The 12,658-nt window shown below is 40.9% G+C and overlaps 1 protein-coding gene and 1 pseudogene across 1 annotated transcript; both read left to right on the plus strand.

Moving 5' to 3' along the window:
- The first annotated feature begins 239 nt into the window (after positions 1–239).
- Positions 240–6,816, plus strand: LOC115838337 (ankyrin repeat domain-containing protein 36B-like). The gene is made up of 3 exons (XM_030827789.1): positions 240–1,031; positions 6,238–6,352; positions 6,519–6,816. The coding sequence occupies exons 1-3, from the start codon at positions 835–837 to the stop codon at positions 6,696–6,698; spliced, it is 492 nt and encodes a 163-aa protein (XP_030683649.1). The 5' UTR covers positions 240–834; the 3' UTR covers positions 6,699–6,816.
- Positions 1,276–1,982, plus strand: LOC100598526 (annotated as a pseudogene).
- Positions 6,817–12,658: the final 5,842 nt, after the last annotated feature.

Here is a 12,658-nt window from a genome sequence, read left to right on the forward strand (position 1 = left end):
CAGCCGCCACCAGCACATGGAGCAGGGGTCGCCGAGGATTGGGAATCCCCGACCAGGCCTGCGCCTCCAGCCGCGCGGGCCCCGGGGCCAGCCTGGCCGCGGCGAGTCAGGCAGTCTGCGGCAGGAGCGCCGGGCATGGGCTTCGCCCGGGGTGCAGCAGGCGCGCACCCTCCGGCCGGATGGGCGGCGCACTCAGGGGCCAGGAGCCATCCCAGGGGAGCCCCGCCAGCCCCCGCCGGAGCCCGAGCTGCAGCTGCCACCTGCAAGTGGTACGCTGGCTGCAGCGGTGGCAACCCCGGATCCCGTCCTCCCGCGTCGCGCCCATCAGCGCGGATCCCGGGGGCGACGCAGTGGCGAAGTTGGGCTGTGGGCCCAGCGACAGCACCAGGCGGAGAAGCACCACTCAACCCCATCCCTGGGCTGCAGAGGGCCCAGCGCGGGGGGCTCCGAGCGTCGGGAGCCGGTGGAAGAGGAGAAGTGCTCGCGGGCGACAGTCAAACAGGCCCCGGGGCAGTGCGCGCCTCGCGCTCCAGGGAGCCCCGCCAGCCTGCGGCACCTCCGCAGCAACCGCCGCCTGCACTGGGCGCCGCGAGAGAGCCGTTAGGGCGGTTTCTCCGCCTGGGGCCTGTTGGGCGGGGCCGGCTAAGGTGCTCGTGCTCGCTGGTTCTAATTGTTCTGTTGGGCGTTTCTGCTGAGAGGCGGGAGGCGCTGAGAGTCTGTGCGAAGGCCCGTGGACAGACTGCATTGCTTGTTGCGCTTCGGAGGCGGCGATCCCCGAAGGCGAGCTGAAATAGGGCTGGAGCGTTCCCAGGCTACAATTTCCAGGCGACGACTATGGAAGACTACGAGCTGGAGAGGTGGCCCACCCTCAGGGAGCGCTTGTGCTCGGATGGCTTCTCATTTCCCCAATACCACATTAAATCGTCTCACCTGAGGAGGATCCACAGCGCTGTCTTCTCTGGTAATCTGGAGAAACTGGAGTACCTTCTGCTCACGTATCATGACGCCAATAAGAGAGACAAGAAGGAAAGGTAATGGGGACCGGGAGCCGGGGCTGCGGGAGGAGGCCTGTGGATGTGGAGAAGTACCCCCTTCCAGGCTGAGGGCTGCGGGGCGGATGGTCCCGGGCTCGGGGTATGTACGGGGGCTAGGGGGTGCCTGGCTGGGGTAGAAGTGAGTGGAGCGGGGCCTGGGGAGTGGGGATATATGGGGTGGCGGGGTGTAGAGTGAGTTGGGGTATGGGAGTGGGGAGTAGGGGGTGCATGGGGTGGCCGCGACGGGGGGCGCTGGCGGCGGCGGACGCTGCAGCGGCGGCGGGGGGCTGGCGCCGCGGCGGCTCCCGGGCCGGGACAGGCCTGGGCACCGGGCGGAGCTCCGCGGCCGGGCGGCAGCGGCGCGGAGCGGGCACAGCGCCTGCAGCCGGGCCCCGACCCCGGGGGCGCCGCCTCTGCCCGCAGCTTCTGCACGGCTAGCCTGCCACTCCTCCTGCTATGATGCTTGGGCAGATCCCGGACCCTTCGGTGACCGCAGGCTCCCTGCCAGGGCGTGGCCCCCTGACCGGACTCCCCAGCTCGGCCCTGACTGTGGAGGAGCTGAAATACGCTGACATCCGCAACCTCGGGGCCATGATTGCACCCTTGCACTTCCTGGAGGTGAAACTGGGCAAGAGGCCCCAGCCCATGAAAAGTGAGCTAGATGAGGAAGAGGAGCGAAGGAAAAGGCGCCGGGAGAAGAACAGTGTCGCAGCAGCCCGATGCCGGAACAAGAAGAAGGCGCACACGGAGTTTCTGTAGCGGGAATCCGAGCGGCCGGAACTCATGAACGCAGAGCTGAAGACCCAGATTGAGGAACTGAAGCAGGAGCGGCAACAGCTCATCCTGATGCTGAACCGACACCGCCCCACCTGCATCGTCCGGACGGACAGTGTCAAGACTCCCGAGTCAGAAGGCAACCCGCTGCTTGAGTAGCTCAAGAAGAAGTGACCACGGGCTGGGAGGAAGTGGAGGAGGAGGAAAAGCGACGAAGAGGGAGGAGGAGGGGGGCCCCAGATGGCCCTTCCTTTGGTGCATGAAAAACTGTACAATGAGGTTCAGCACAGCCAGCATCAGCCGAGCTTTTTTGTGAAACTAACATCAGCCACCCAGGAGGAAGAGCGGGCTGAGGAAACCCAGAGGGACCAAGCGCTGAGACCAAAGTTGACCCTCGGGTAGGGTTATCTTGCCTGGGGCCTCACTTGAAGGAGGCAGGACAGAGGCGCCGGGGCCAGGGAGACGCCCAATGAGGCAGCCCTGTGCTCTTCTCCGGCCTCTTCACCAGGGCACCCATCCGAGGAACCTCCGAACAGCCAGGAAAAGCCATGAGTTGCAACCAAAATGCGGCTGAGGATGGAACTCAGAATGGAACTGCAACCCACCTGCCCCTAGCCCTGCCCCTCACCCTGATGCGAAACTGGAGAGGGGCGTGCTGTGGGGCCCTAATGCCCCCACCCACCTCGGTCTAGCGCGGCCCTGCCCAGGAGGCGGCAGCCGGGCGCACCCTCGCCAGCCCTGCGGGAGTTTGCTGTGGGCACTGAGGCGCGGGCGCCCTTCCAAAGCACATACTCACCGAATGTTTACAGACTGGCTGTCCTGGCACGGCTTTCAACTGCACGTGTTTTTTATACTTTCCTTTTTTTTAAAATATTTTTTACAAAAAAAGATTTTATACAAGCAATATATATATGGATTTCTATAATCACTCGATGTAATACAGTATAAATATGCTATGGTTTGTTTGTTATGAACAGATAGCCACCAGTTACGGCCGTTGTGTGTAACTCCTAAGTACTGTAGTCTCTGGGTGTCGGGGGTGGCCAGGGCCGGGGCGAGGTGCATTTCCATCCTTGTAAACCCTTCATAGTACTCAGTCCTGTATCGCTCAGTAAACATTGCTCTTACTTACACACACACACACACACACACACACACAAAGACACATTTTTCTAAAGTTCTGAGCTCTTTCTGTGTTTATAAATTTTACATAATCCAAATAAAGTTATCAAAGTGTTAACATTTTTGAATTACTCATGCTGTCTTTTACTATTGTGATGACATTAAGAAAACTTTTGAAATGGAGTCAAAAAAGACTTGCCTTTCTAGATATGAAAATGTGCTGTTAATTTCCACAAATTATTTACTAACAGCTGAAACAACAAATCAGTGAATGGAAGAGGTTAGAAAATCCAGGAACACACCAATATGTGTAAGAATTTATTAGGCTGGTGCAAAAGCAATTGCGGTTTTTGCCGCAATTACAAGTAATGGCGAAAACCGCAATTGCTTTTGCACCAATCTAATAGAATTGGATAACGGTGACATTTCGTATTAGTAGGAAAAGATGAATTACTCATAAATGAAGTGCCTGCTAACTATTTGGAGAAATCTGGCTAGATTTTTATGTCACAGAAATAAGTTCGTTATGGAATGTAGATTAAAAATTTTAAATGCACAAAATAAGAAAGATAACAGAAAAAAACACAAATGCCTACTTACATTGACACATGTTTATATTCCTACAAATATCACAAGCACACATTCTGAAGGTCGATTTCGCAAAATAAAAAAACATCCAGTTTATAAGAAAAAATTAACAAAAGACAATATGTGTATATATATATTAGATAAGTGATTTTCATTTTACAGAGAATTCTTCAAATAAGAACTCTCATGTAAAATAGAGCAAAGCATTTTTTTTCAGATGTTCAAGCAACCTATGCACATGGGAAAAATATTTAGTGTTCCTGGGAGGAGAAGGTATTTAAGTTAAAAAAGGAATGAAATACTGTTTTCTATCCACAAGTTTGTGAGGTTAAAGAGTAGCAGTACATATACTGCTGTTTAAAGTTTACATTTCTGATGACTTTTCAAATAGACAATTTGTTGGTAAGTGTCACACTTTAAAAATGTATGTGCCCTTCACCCATCAATTCCATTATACTAAAATATCTCTAGGAAATAGAGATACATGCAATTTGTTTTTCTCAGCACTGCTTAAAATAGCAATGTATTTGGAAAACCCCTTACAATGGATTTTATAAATTTTATAAATTTATCAACAAACTTCAGTGCATCCATAGGATGGGACAATATGGGACCTTTGCAGATGTCAGTAGATACAGATTTATGTTGAGGTGTGAAGATGTACTCTGAAAAAAAGTTGGTTTGATTATACATACACACAAACAGTCTATGGTGTTTGTAAGCCAAATATATGTACAAAATGTAACATTTCTTCTTTTCTGGCAGGTGTATTGTGATGTTTTTTCTTATCTGTGATGTATAAATGATCAGTATGTTTAAAACTTCTAGTAAATGTTTTTTATTAATGAAATTATCCTTGGGAAAAGAAGAAATATAAATCTTGCAAAGAAAAAAATAATTATCACTTTCTATTTTATTTTATTATTTCTTTGTTTGTTTGTTTGTTTTTGAGATGGAGTCTCGCCCTGTCACCCAGCCTGGAGTGCAGTGGCATGATCTCAGCTCACTGCAATCTGCCTCTTAGGTTCAAGTGATTCTCCCACCTCAGCCTCCTGAGTAGCTGGGATTACAGGTGTGTGCCACCATGCCCAGCTAATTTTTGTATATTTTAGTAAAAACGGTGTTTCACCACGTTGGCCAGGCTGGTCTCAAACTCCTGACCTCAGGTGATCCCCCCGCCTTGGCCTCCCAAAGTTCTGGGATTACAGGTGTGAGCCACTCTGCCTGGCCTTATTTTTATTTTTTTGTTTATTGGTATCTTCTGTAAACTTTTAGCCTCTTCAGAGGCAGAGGGAATGTTTTTATTTGTGCTTGATTATTTTATTATGCATAGATTTTAGTATATAAATATGTTTTTATTATAGTTTTATTACATATAGGCAAACAATTTTAAATTAATTATTTTAGTTTATCAGTGTCCTCATGAAAATGAAAACGAGCAAATATAAGTGATTATCACTATTCCAAAAGCACTGCTTTAATTTATAGTTTTTTTCATAATAAACTCCCCAACTAGATGTATGCATTCTTTCAATCCAGTTATTCATCAAGCATAACCTGAATACCTATTATGTAGCAGACACATTCCACCATCTCTCAGGACTCTTCCACCCTTAACAACTTCATGTTTACCTGCCCAGCCTGAGCAAGCTGAGATTTAAAATGGAAGCATTAGGACTGAATCCCAATTGGATCTTTTATTCCTTTTTTTTTTTTTTTAAACAAAAGCAATTCTGAAGTTAGAAAATAGTGAAAGGTAACCTTTAACTGCCATTTCAAAAACTTATGACAGTCTCAAATACTACTATTAATCATTGCAAATACCTAATTTACATAACATTCTGTAAGTATTGAAAAAAATGAGCCATACCTATTCATTTGAATCCTGAGTTTTCTTTGGCTTTTTTTTTTTTTTTTTGAAAATTGAAGCAAGAATTACTTTGTTTTAAAAATTTGTTTTTTTATTTTTGCCTTCTTTTTCCACAATACTTTATTTAGGTGCCAATTATATGAGTAGAACTGCCTGTTCTATGTACTGTATCCCACTTAATGTAAGGCATCATGGATTGGGTGATGCCACATTACTTTATATATCAATAAGATAATGTTTAAAATGTTGCCAGTTATAATTGTAATAAATAATGAATTGTAAACAGTATTCCAATGTCAGGAGATGTTAATATATAAGAGAATAGTAACTTATATAATAGTGAGAAAATGAGCATCTGAGAATGACTGAAATACAATGATACATCTAATGTTTAATAGATACCTCAATGTAGATATGCTTGTATCATTTTACTTAATTAAAATGTCTTTGTAAGTAGTAATATCTAAAAATTATTGAGCTGTTATTTGTGTTAGAAAGCGTTCTAAATGCTGTACATAGATTCTTATATAAGCATCACAGCAGTGTTCTGTGGGATAGCTACTATTCTCTTATATATTTGATTGATAAGGAAATTGAAGCAAAGAAAGGCTAAATAACAGCTAAGTGACAGAGCTTACAGTAAATTTTAAGCCCCAATTAAACTGAATCCAAAAGCCAAGCTTTTTCTATTAAATAACCTGCTCTTTCACTAATGTGGTGAGTAATAAGCGCTAACAAATGTTGTACTTTCTTCACAAGAAAATTACGTATTTGTTTTGAAGACAGAGAAATAACATGCTAATTAATGCTTACAGTTACATGTTTTAAAAAGTCCTGTCGCTCTCATAGGACTGCCCTACATTTGGCCTGTGCCACTGGCCAACCGAAAATGGTATTTCTCCTGGTGTCCAGAAGATGTGAGCTTAACATGCAGGACCGTGAATGCAGGACGCCTCTGATCAAGGTATATAGTAGCTGACTCTTTGAGCATGAGATGGATTTGGTTTAAGTACATAGGATAAAATGAATTTATCTCATTGCAATACCACTATATAACTAGTTAGTAAATCCTACGGAGTGTTTATTTTGATTTTTCAGTATTTGCATGTTTCTCGTTCTAATACTGACAGGCTGTGCAACTGAGGCAGGAGGCTTGTGCAACTATTCTGCTGCAAAATGGCGCTGATCCAAATATTATGGATTTCTTTGGAAGGACTGCTCTACACTATGCTGTGTATAATGAAGATACATCCATGATAGAAAAACTTCTTTTATATGGTACAAATATTGAAGAATGCAGCAAGGTATAGGTCAACCAACGTTATTTTCAAACTATCTGAAATGCATTTATTTTAACATTGACACAAGGGTCAATTTTTCATATTTGGAAGCTCAAACATTTCTTGAATGAAAATATTTTGAAATGCCTTAACTGTCTAAGATTTTACTTTAAATATTGGAACTTTTAAAGAAGCATTATAGGGTACAGCTTTTTTTCATGCACTTATGGTAAATAATTATAAAAACAAATGAATTACAATAAATTTATAATTCATGACAACTGAATTTGGGAAAGGTAATAGTTAAGTGTTTTTCCACTAAATTACTTTTTTTCTAATCAGTGTGAAGTGACACAGGAAAGTAAAATTGGCCCTTATAAATAGGCTTTATTTTAAATTTCAAAGAAAATTAAAGCATTTCACCATAAATGTACATCTTGTTGCTGTTGACAAGTATTGTATGTGAAGGTGATTTCATTTGAAAGTGATTCCTCTGTGGAAAGGCTTAAGAGGGAAAAATGAAGAAAAGGAGAGCAATCAGAAATGCACAAGCTAATTTGGAAATAAGGTAATGAGGGAAAATACTGTGGAGAGGGTTTTTGTGTGTTTTGTTGTTTGTTTTCAATTTATATGTTTAGACAAAGATCGCTTCAGTTTTGGGGATAATTATTCTTACTTTGGGAAAGAGTTTGTGAGTTGTAAAATTGCCTAGGGATCAATTTTGGGAGGACTCTGAGGAAACCAGGTTGGCAGTGAATAGTGGTGATGAAGTGGCACACACTTCAGCAGAGAGAAGAACACACAATTAATGGACATTATTCAATTCTGGCAGAAACAGCCACTTAGATAAGCATCTAAACTCTACTCTCAAGTCCAGAATGTCTTGATGGGCATGTGGGAGACAAGGAGCTTATAAATAGTGAATTCAAATTGGATTTTGAGTTTACTAGTCTCTTCTCTACCCCTACCCAGGAAAAGTAAATGAAGTTTTCAGTGAATGGCTCTATCTTTTGCTCTTTCCTCTTTTTGGCCAAATCCCAAATGATAAAGGGAATTTGCCACGTGGGTGAGAGATGAGACTGAAGCGATTATCAACTGTGCTGGTTCTCAGTTAGAATTGTGCATGACAGTAACCTGGGGAAATTACAAGCAAATCTCTAAGTCTAGGATAGCCCCTGAAGATTTTAATACAGTAAATCTAATATTTACTATTAAATATTACTGGACATGTATGTTTTAAAATATTTCCTTGACGCTGGGCGTGGTGGTGCCTCTAGCCAGAGCGACAGAATAAGACACTGTCTCCAACAACAACAACAATAAAAAATTTCTTGAGACACTGATAAGCTGCTGGTTAAGAACCACTGAATAAATAAGTGTAATATAAATTCCCATATCTCAAACACGTAAAAAATCTCTAGAAGAGTTGGATGATAGATGCTGCTTCCTTTAAATTTCTGCTTTCCAATAATATTAGCCTGACCTTTATCTGTCTCTACCTCTGTGGTTGGGAAGTTAAAAGGACTATTATTTGCAGTATCTATCATCATAAGAATAACACCTTTTCTTTGCCACCGTCACTTATTCGCTGCCATTCATAGGGTCATTAGAAATTTGCTATTGTGGACTCTTAATAAGTAGAGACTGACTCTTTCAGGACTTTGAGTCTCTTTGTTATCATTCTGGTGATTAGGTCAATACATCATTATTAAAAGCAGGGTTCTCTCAGGCCAGGCGCGGTGGCTCACGCCTGTAATCCCAGCACTTTGGGAGGCCGAGGTGGGCGGATCACGAGGTCAGGAGATCGAGACCATCCTGGCTAACACAGTGAAACCCCGTCTCTACTAAAAATACAAAAAAATTAGCCGGGCGATGGTGGCATAAAAAAATTAGCCGGGCGAGGTGGCGGGTGCCTGTAGTCCCAGCTACTCGGGAGGCTGAGGCAGGAGAATGGCATGAACCCGGGAGGCGGAGCTTGCAGTGAGCGGAGATGGTGCCACTGCACTCCAGCCTGGGCGACAGAGTGAGACTCCGTCTCAAAAAACAAAAGAAAAAAAAAAAAAGCAGGGTTCTCTCAATTACAATAGTAAAAATTTCTAAAGCTTTTTTTAAAGCTGAAGCTCTATTACGGACTGCCTCAGTATGTCAGTTAAGTACATAGAACTATGGCATAATCAGGATAGCAGTTTTAAACACTGAAAACCATGAAGTTAGTAAGAACACAGAGAATACATATAGGTCATTATTAGAGCTTTAATTGATAAGCCACTGTATTTTTATTTCTGATTTATATTTTATCTAAAATAAAAAAATTAGGTTACAATATAGAAACTAGAATAATAATTTAATATTATTTTAATAATTTAGTTGCAGCAGTCTTATGAACTAATTATCCATTTGGTGAACAATCTGGGAAAATTAAACATAAATTATAAATGAATGAATGTTGTAAAAGTGCTCAAAGTGGGTATTATGACAGTAACAATTTTTATTGCATTCTTGGGCCTATTTTGGAAAAAAAATCTGAAACTAAAGAAAGGAAGTATTTTACATGAAAATACTTGTTTTATATACAATCGCTTGGAGACATATCCATAGCAAATATAAAAATACAAGGTCTGTAGTCTAAATGTGTCCCATAGATGTGTTTAGTTTGCCTCTATAAATGGTCTCAACATGGAAGGTTTAGGAGACTCGTGCACAGATCTGGATTCCAGGCTTCTCTTCAAGAATCCAATCTGGTGTCCCTTGAGCCTATCTCATGTTTAGGATGCTGTGCAGAGGTTGCCCCTTTCTATGAGGCATGTGGTCTGCATTTTGCTACTGTGCCTACCTAGGTACTTCACTTCCTCAGGTCATCTCCCTTGCCTCTGTAGGGATGACTTTACAAGCCCTGTTTTATAATATATTTTAGTAAATATTTCAAGGTTTTCAAGACATTTTATATTTGTTTAAATATGGAGTCTATATTTTATATAAGTCCCTTGGTAATCGGGTTGAACTTCTGAATTTAGATGGTGGTGTTTTATAAACTATTTTTGTTTATATATACCATAAATAATCATCTTCCCATTAGAATACATGTAAGCTTTTTAAGGTGAATCGTGGTATAGTTGCATAGGTTATGCATATTGCAGACAACATTATATTTTTCTCTTCAGCATTGCCTCCTAAAAATGCAAGTAATTGGCTGGGCGCAGTGGCTCACGCCTGTAATCCTAGCACTTTGGGAGGCAGAGGCGGATGGATCACGAGGTCAGGAGATTGAGACCATCCTGGCTAACACGGTGAAACCCCCTCTCTACTACAAATACAAAAAATTAACTGGGTGTTGTGGCACACGCCTGTAGTCCCAGCTACTCGGGAGGCTGAGGCAGGAGAATTGCTCGTGCTTGAATCCGGGAGGCGGAGGTTGCAGTGAGCCGAGATGGCACCACTGCACTCCAGCCTGGGCGACAGAGCAAGACTCCGTCTCAAATAAATAAAAGATGCAAATAATTTAGTGGCTTTCATTATGCTATAAATAATTCATATAGGTCATTATTAGCGCTTTAATTGATAAGCCATTGTATTTTTATTTCTCATTTATATTTTACCTAAAATAAAAAAGTTAAGAATTAATATGGAAACTAGAATACAAATAAATTTTTAAAGGAATTATGTGCCAGGGTCCTAAGATTATAATTACATAAATATTTGCATCAGGGTCCTAAGATTGTAATTGAGAATAACATTTCGTACAGAGATTTCTGACAACTAAGATAAAAATATTACTAGAGAAAACCCATGGACTATTTAATAATAAGCAGTGAAAGTTCATGTGAAGCCCATCTCTATTAATTCAGAGCCCGGCCCTCCGAATTAAAAAGAGATAGGCTTCAAATGAACTGTCAATCGTGTCAGAATCTCAGATGACAATGTCAGGTGCTCCTGAGCACCTGGTAAAGTAAATATCCTTTGGAATGTATTAATAGTTTAAGAAACACCGCTCTATAGATAATAATTTAGATCATTAATAAAAATACCTGAAACATTTATTACTGTGTCTTAGAGTTTGAGGACATAGAGAAAAAAATACAGCTGCTGTCCTCAAGAAGCTCTTGGTTCAGGCAGGAAACAATAAAATCCTTGAAACATGCCATGCTAAATGCTGTGACAGAAGCAAAGATTCTTGGAACTGGGAAATGTTTGAAGTGAGTTTTGGAGATGACCAGAGTTCTTGTGGTGAGGCAGAGGAGGTTGTTTCCAGGGGAAGGAGCAGAACATAGAAAAGCACCGAGGAGTGAAAAGAAAGGGACTACCTCTTATGTCCTTTCAATTGTATATATTTAAGCTCACAGGATCTTACATAAGGTTTTCAGTTCAGTTGATAGATAATGTAATTTTGTGATTATAAATTGTTGCTGTTGTTTTACAGAATGAGTATCAACCTTTGCTGCTGGCTGTGACTCAAAGAAAACGGAAAATGGTAGAAGTTTTATTAAATAAAAATGCAAATATAAATGCAATTGATTATCTTAGCAGGTACAGACCTTAGTTCTTATTGTGTTGTTTTTAAACCTGAGTGTCATTTTAGAGTGGTAGCGGTCATTCAAGTCACAAATATTGTATTAATAAGAAGACTAACTTTTAATCATTGGGATATAGTGAGAAATATCAACACAGATCATCACTTAGGTAGAAAAACAATTATTTGGACTGAGTAACATAAAGAACAGTGTATAGCAGGATTCGTCTCTCTCTATAGACATTATACACATAAAAGGCTTCTATATGTAGAAAGCTCTGTATATTGATAGATGTTTGTTATTTGTAATATGATGTGGTGTTATTTATAATGTAATAATGTGATGCTTTTGATTGTATGATCTTATGTTAGCTAAAGGGGTTTCATGTTAGTTTTTCATTTCTACTGTGTTTTGATGTTGTTTTTAATTGATATGGGGAGAGGGAGAAAAGATAGCTTTAAATGGATAAAACTTTACTTTAATGAAGACAAGCTTTAGGTTCGCACAGGACTGGGTTTAATCCCTAGCTTTCCCACTTGCTAGATGTGTGACCTTGGTAACATTACTTATCACCAAGTATGTTTTCTTCTGTGAAAAGGAGGGTAATAATATATCCTTCAAGGGTGGCTGTGTGTAAGTAACATTATATATATAATGTTAGAATGTCCAGCTAACAGAGCAAGGTGCTGATGTTTTGGAAACAATGGCTGAGCATATAAGTATGTGCATATATATAAAATATATATATATACACACATATGTATGTAAGAATATAATGTAAGTAACATCATATATAATATATAATATATACAATATATATATTATAGATAATATATAATATACAATGTATATTATATATTTTATAGATGATATATAATATACTATATATATTTTATATATATATGATGTTACTTATACACAACCACCCTTGAAGGGTATATTATTATCCTCCATATATAGTGTTTATTTAAATGCCTAGCACATGCTTGTCAGCATCATTAACTGAAGCTACGCCTACTACTATTAGCATTCCTATTAATATTATTGTTTTAAGCCTGCAGATAGCTCTTATCTGACCCTTTAGCTGATTTTGCATTATAATGTATAGTATCAGACTAGGGAAGAAATGAATAATTTTTCACTGAAATTTGCCTACTGTAGATAGGTGGCCTGAGCATAGTTTCTTGCCCATCAAAGGACTTTAAGTTAGCAACTTTATGTCATACCACAGTGGGACAAGAGGCTTCCTTTTTGTTCCTTGCTTTTAACCTTTGTGGTAACTTGCAAAGATAAACCCTTGAGCACCCAAGATGCTTGTTTCTTAGTACACGTAATTGGGTTAATTCTACATGGACAGGCAACATATTAAGTTGATAAAGTATATAAACTTAGCTTTTAAAATGTCATTAAAGTTTTTAATTACCTCTCTGTTATTTTAGATCAGCCCTCATACTTGCTGTTACTCTTGGAGAAAAAGATATA

The sequence above is a fragment of the Nomascus leucogenys genome, chromosome 14, assembly GCF_006542625.1.
Source record: "Nomascus leucogenys isolate Asia chromosome 14, Asia_NLE_v1, whole genome shotgun sequence".
Taxonomy (NCBI): Eukaryota; Metazoa; Chordata; class Mammalia; order Primates; family Hylobatidae; genus Nomascus; species Nomascus leucogenys.

Bases quoted from the DNA above. Each gene is read 5' to 3' on its own strand.
- LOC115838337 (XM_030827789.1), top strand. From the start codon at position 835: ATGGAAGACTACGAGCTGGAGAGGTGGCCCACCCTCAGGGAGCGCTTG. The intron at 1,032-6,237 runs GTAATGGGGACC...TCGCTCTCATAG, and splicing joins AAGAGAGACAAGAAGGAAAG to GACTGCCCTACATTTGGCCT. The intron at 6,353-6,518 runs GTATATAGTAGC...TAATACTGACAG, and splicing joins GCAGGACGCCTCTGATCAAG to GCTGTGCAACTGAGGCAGGA.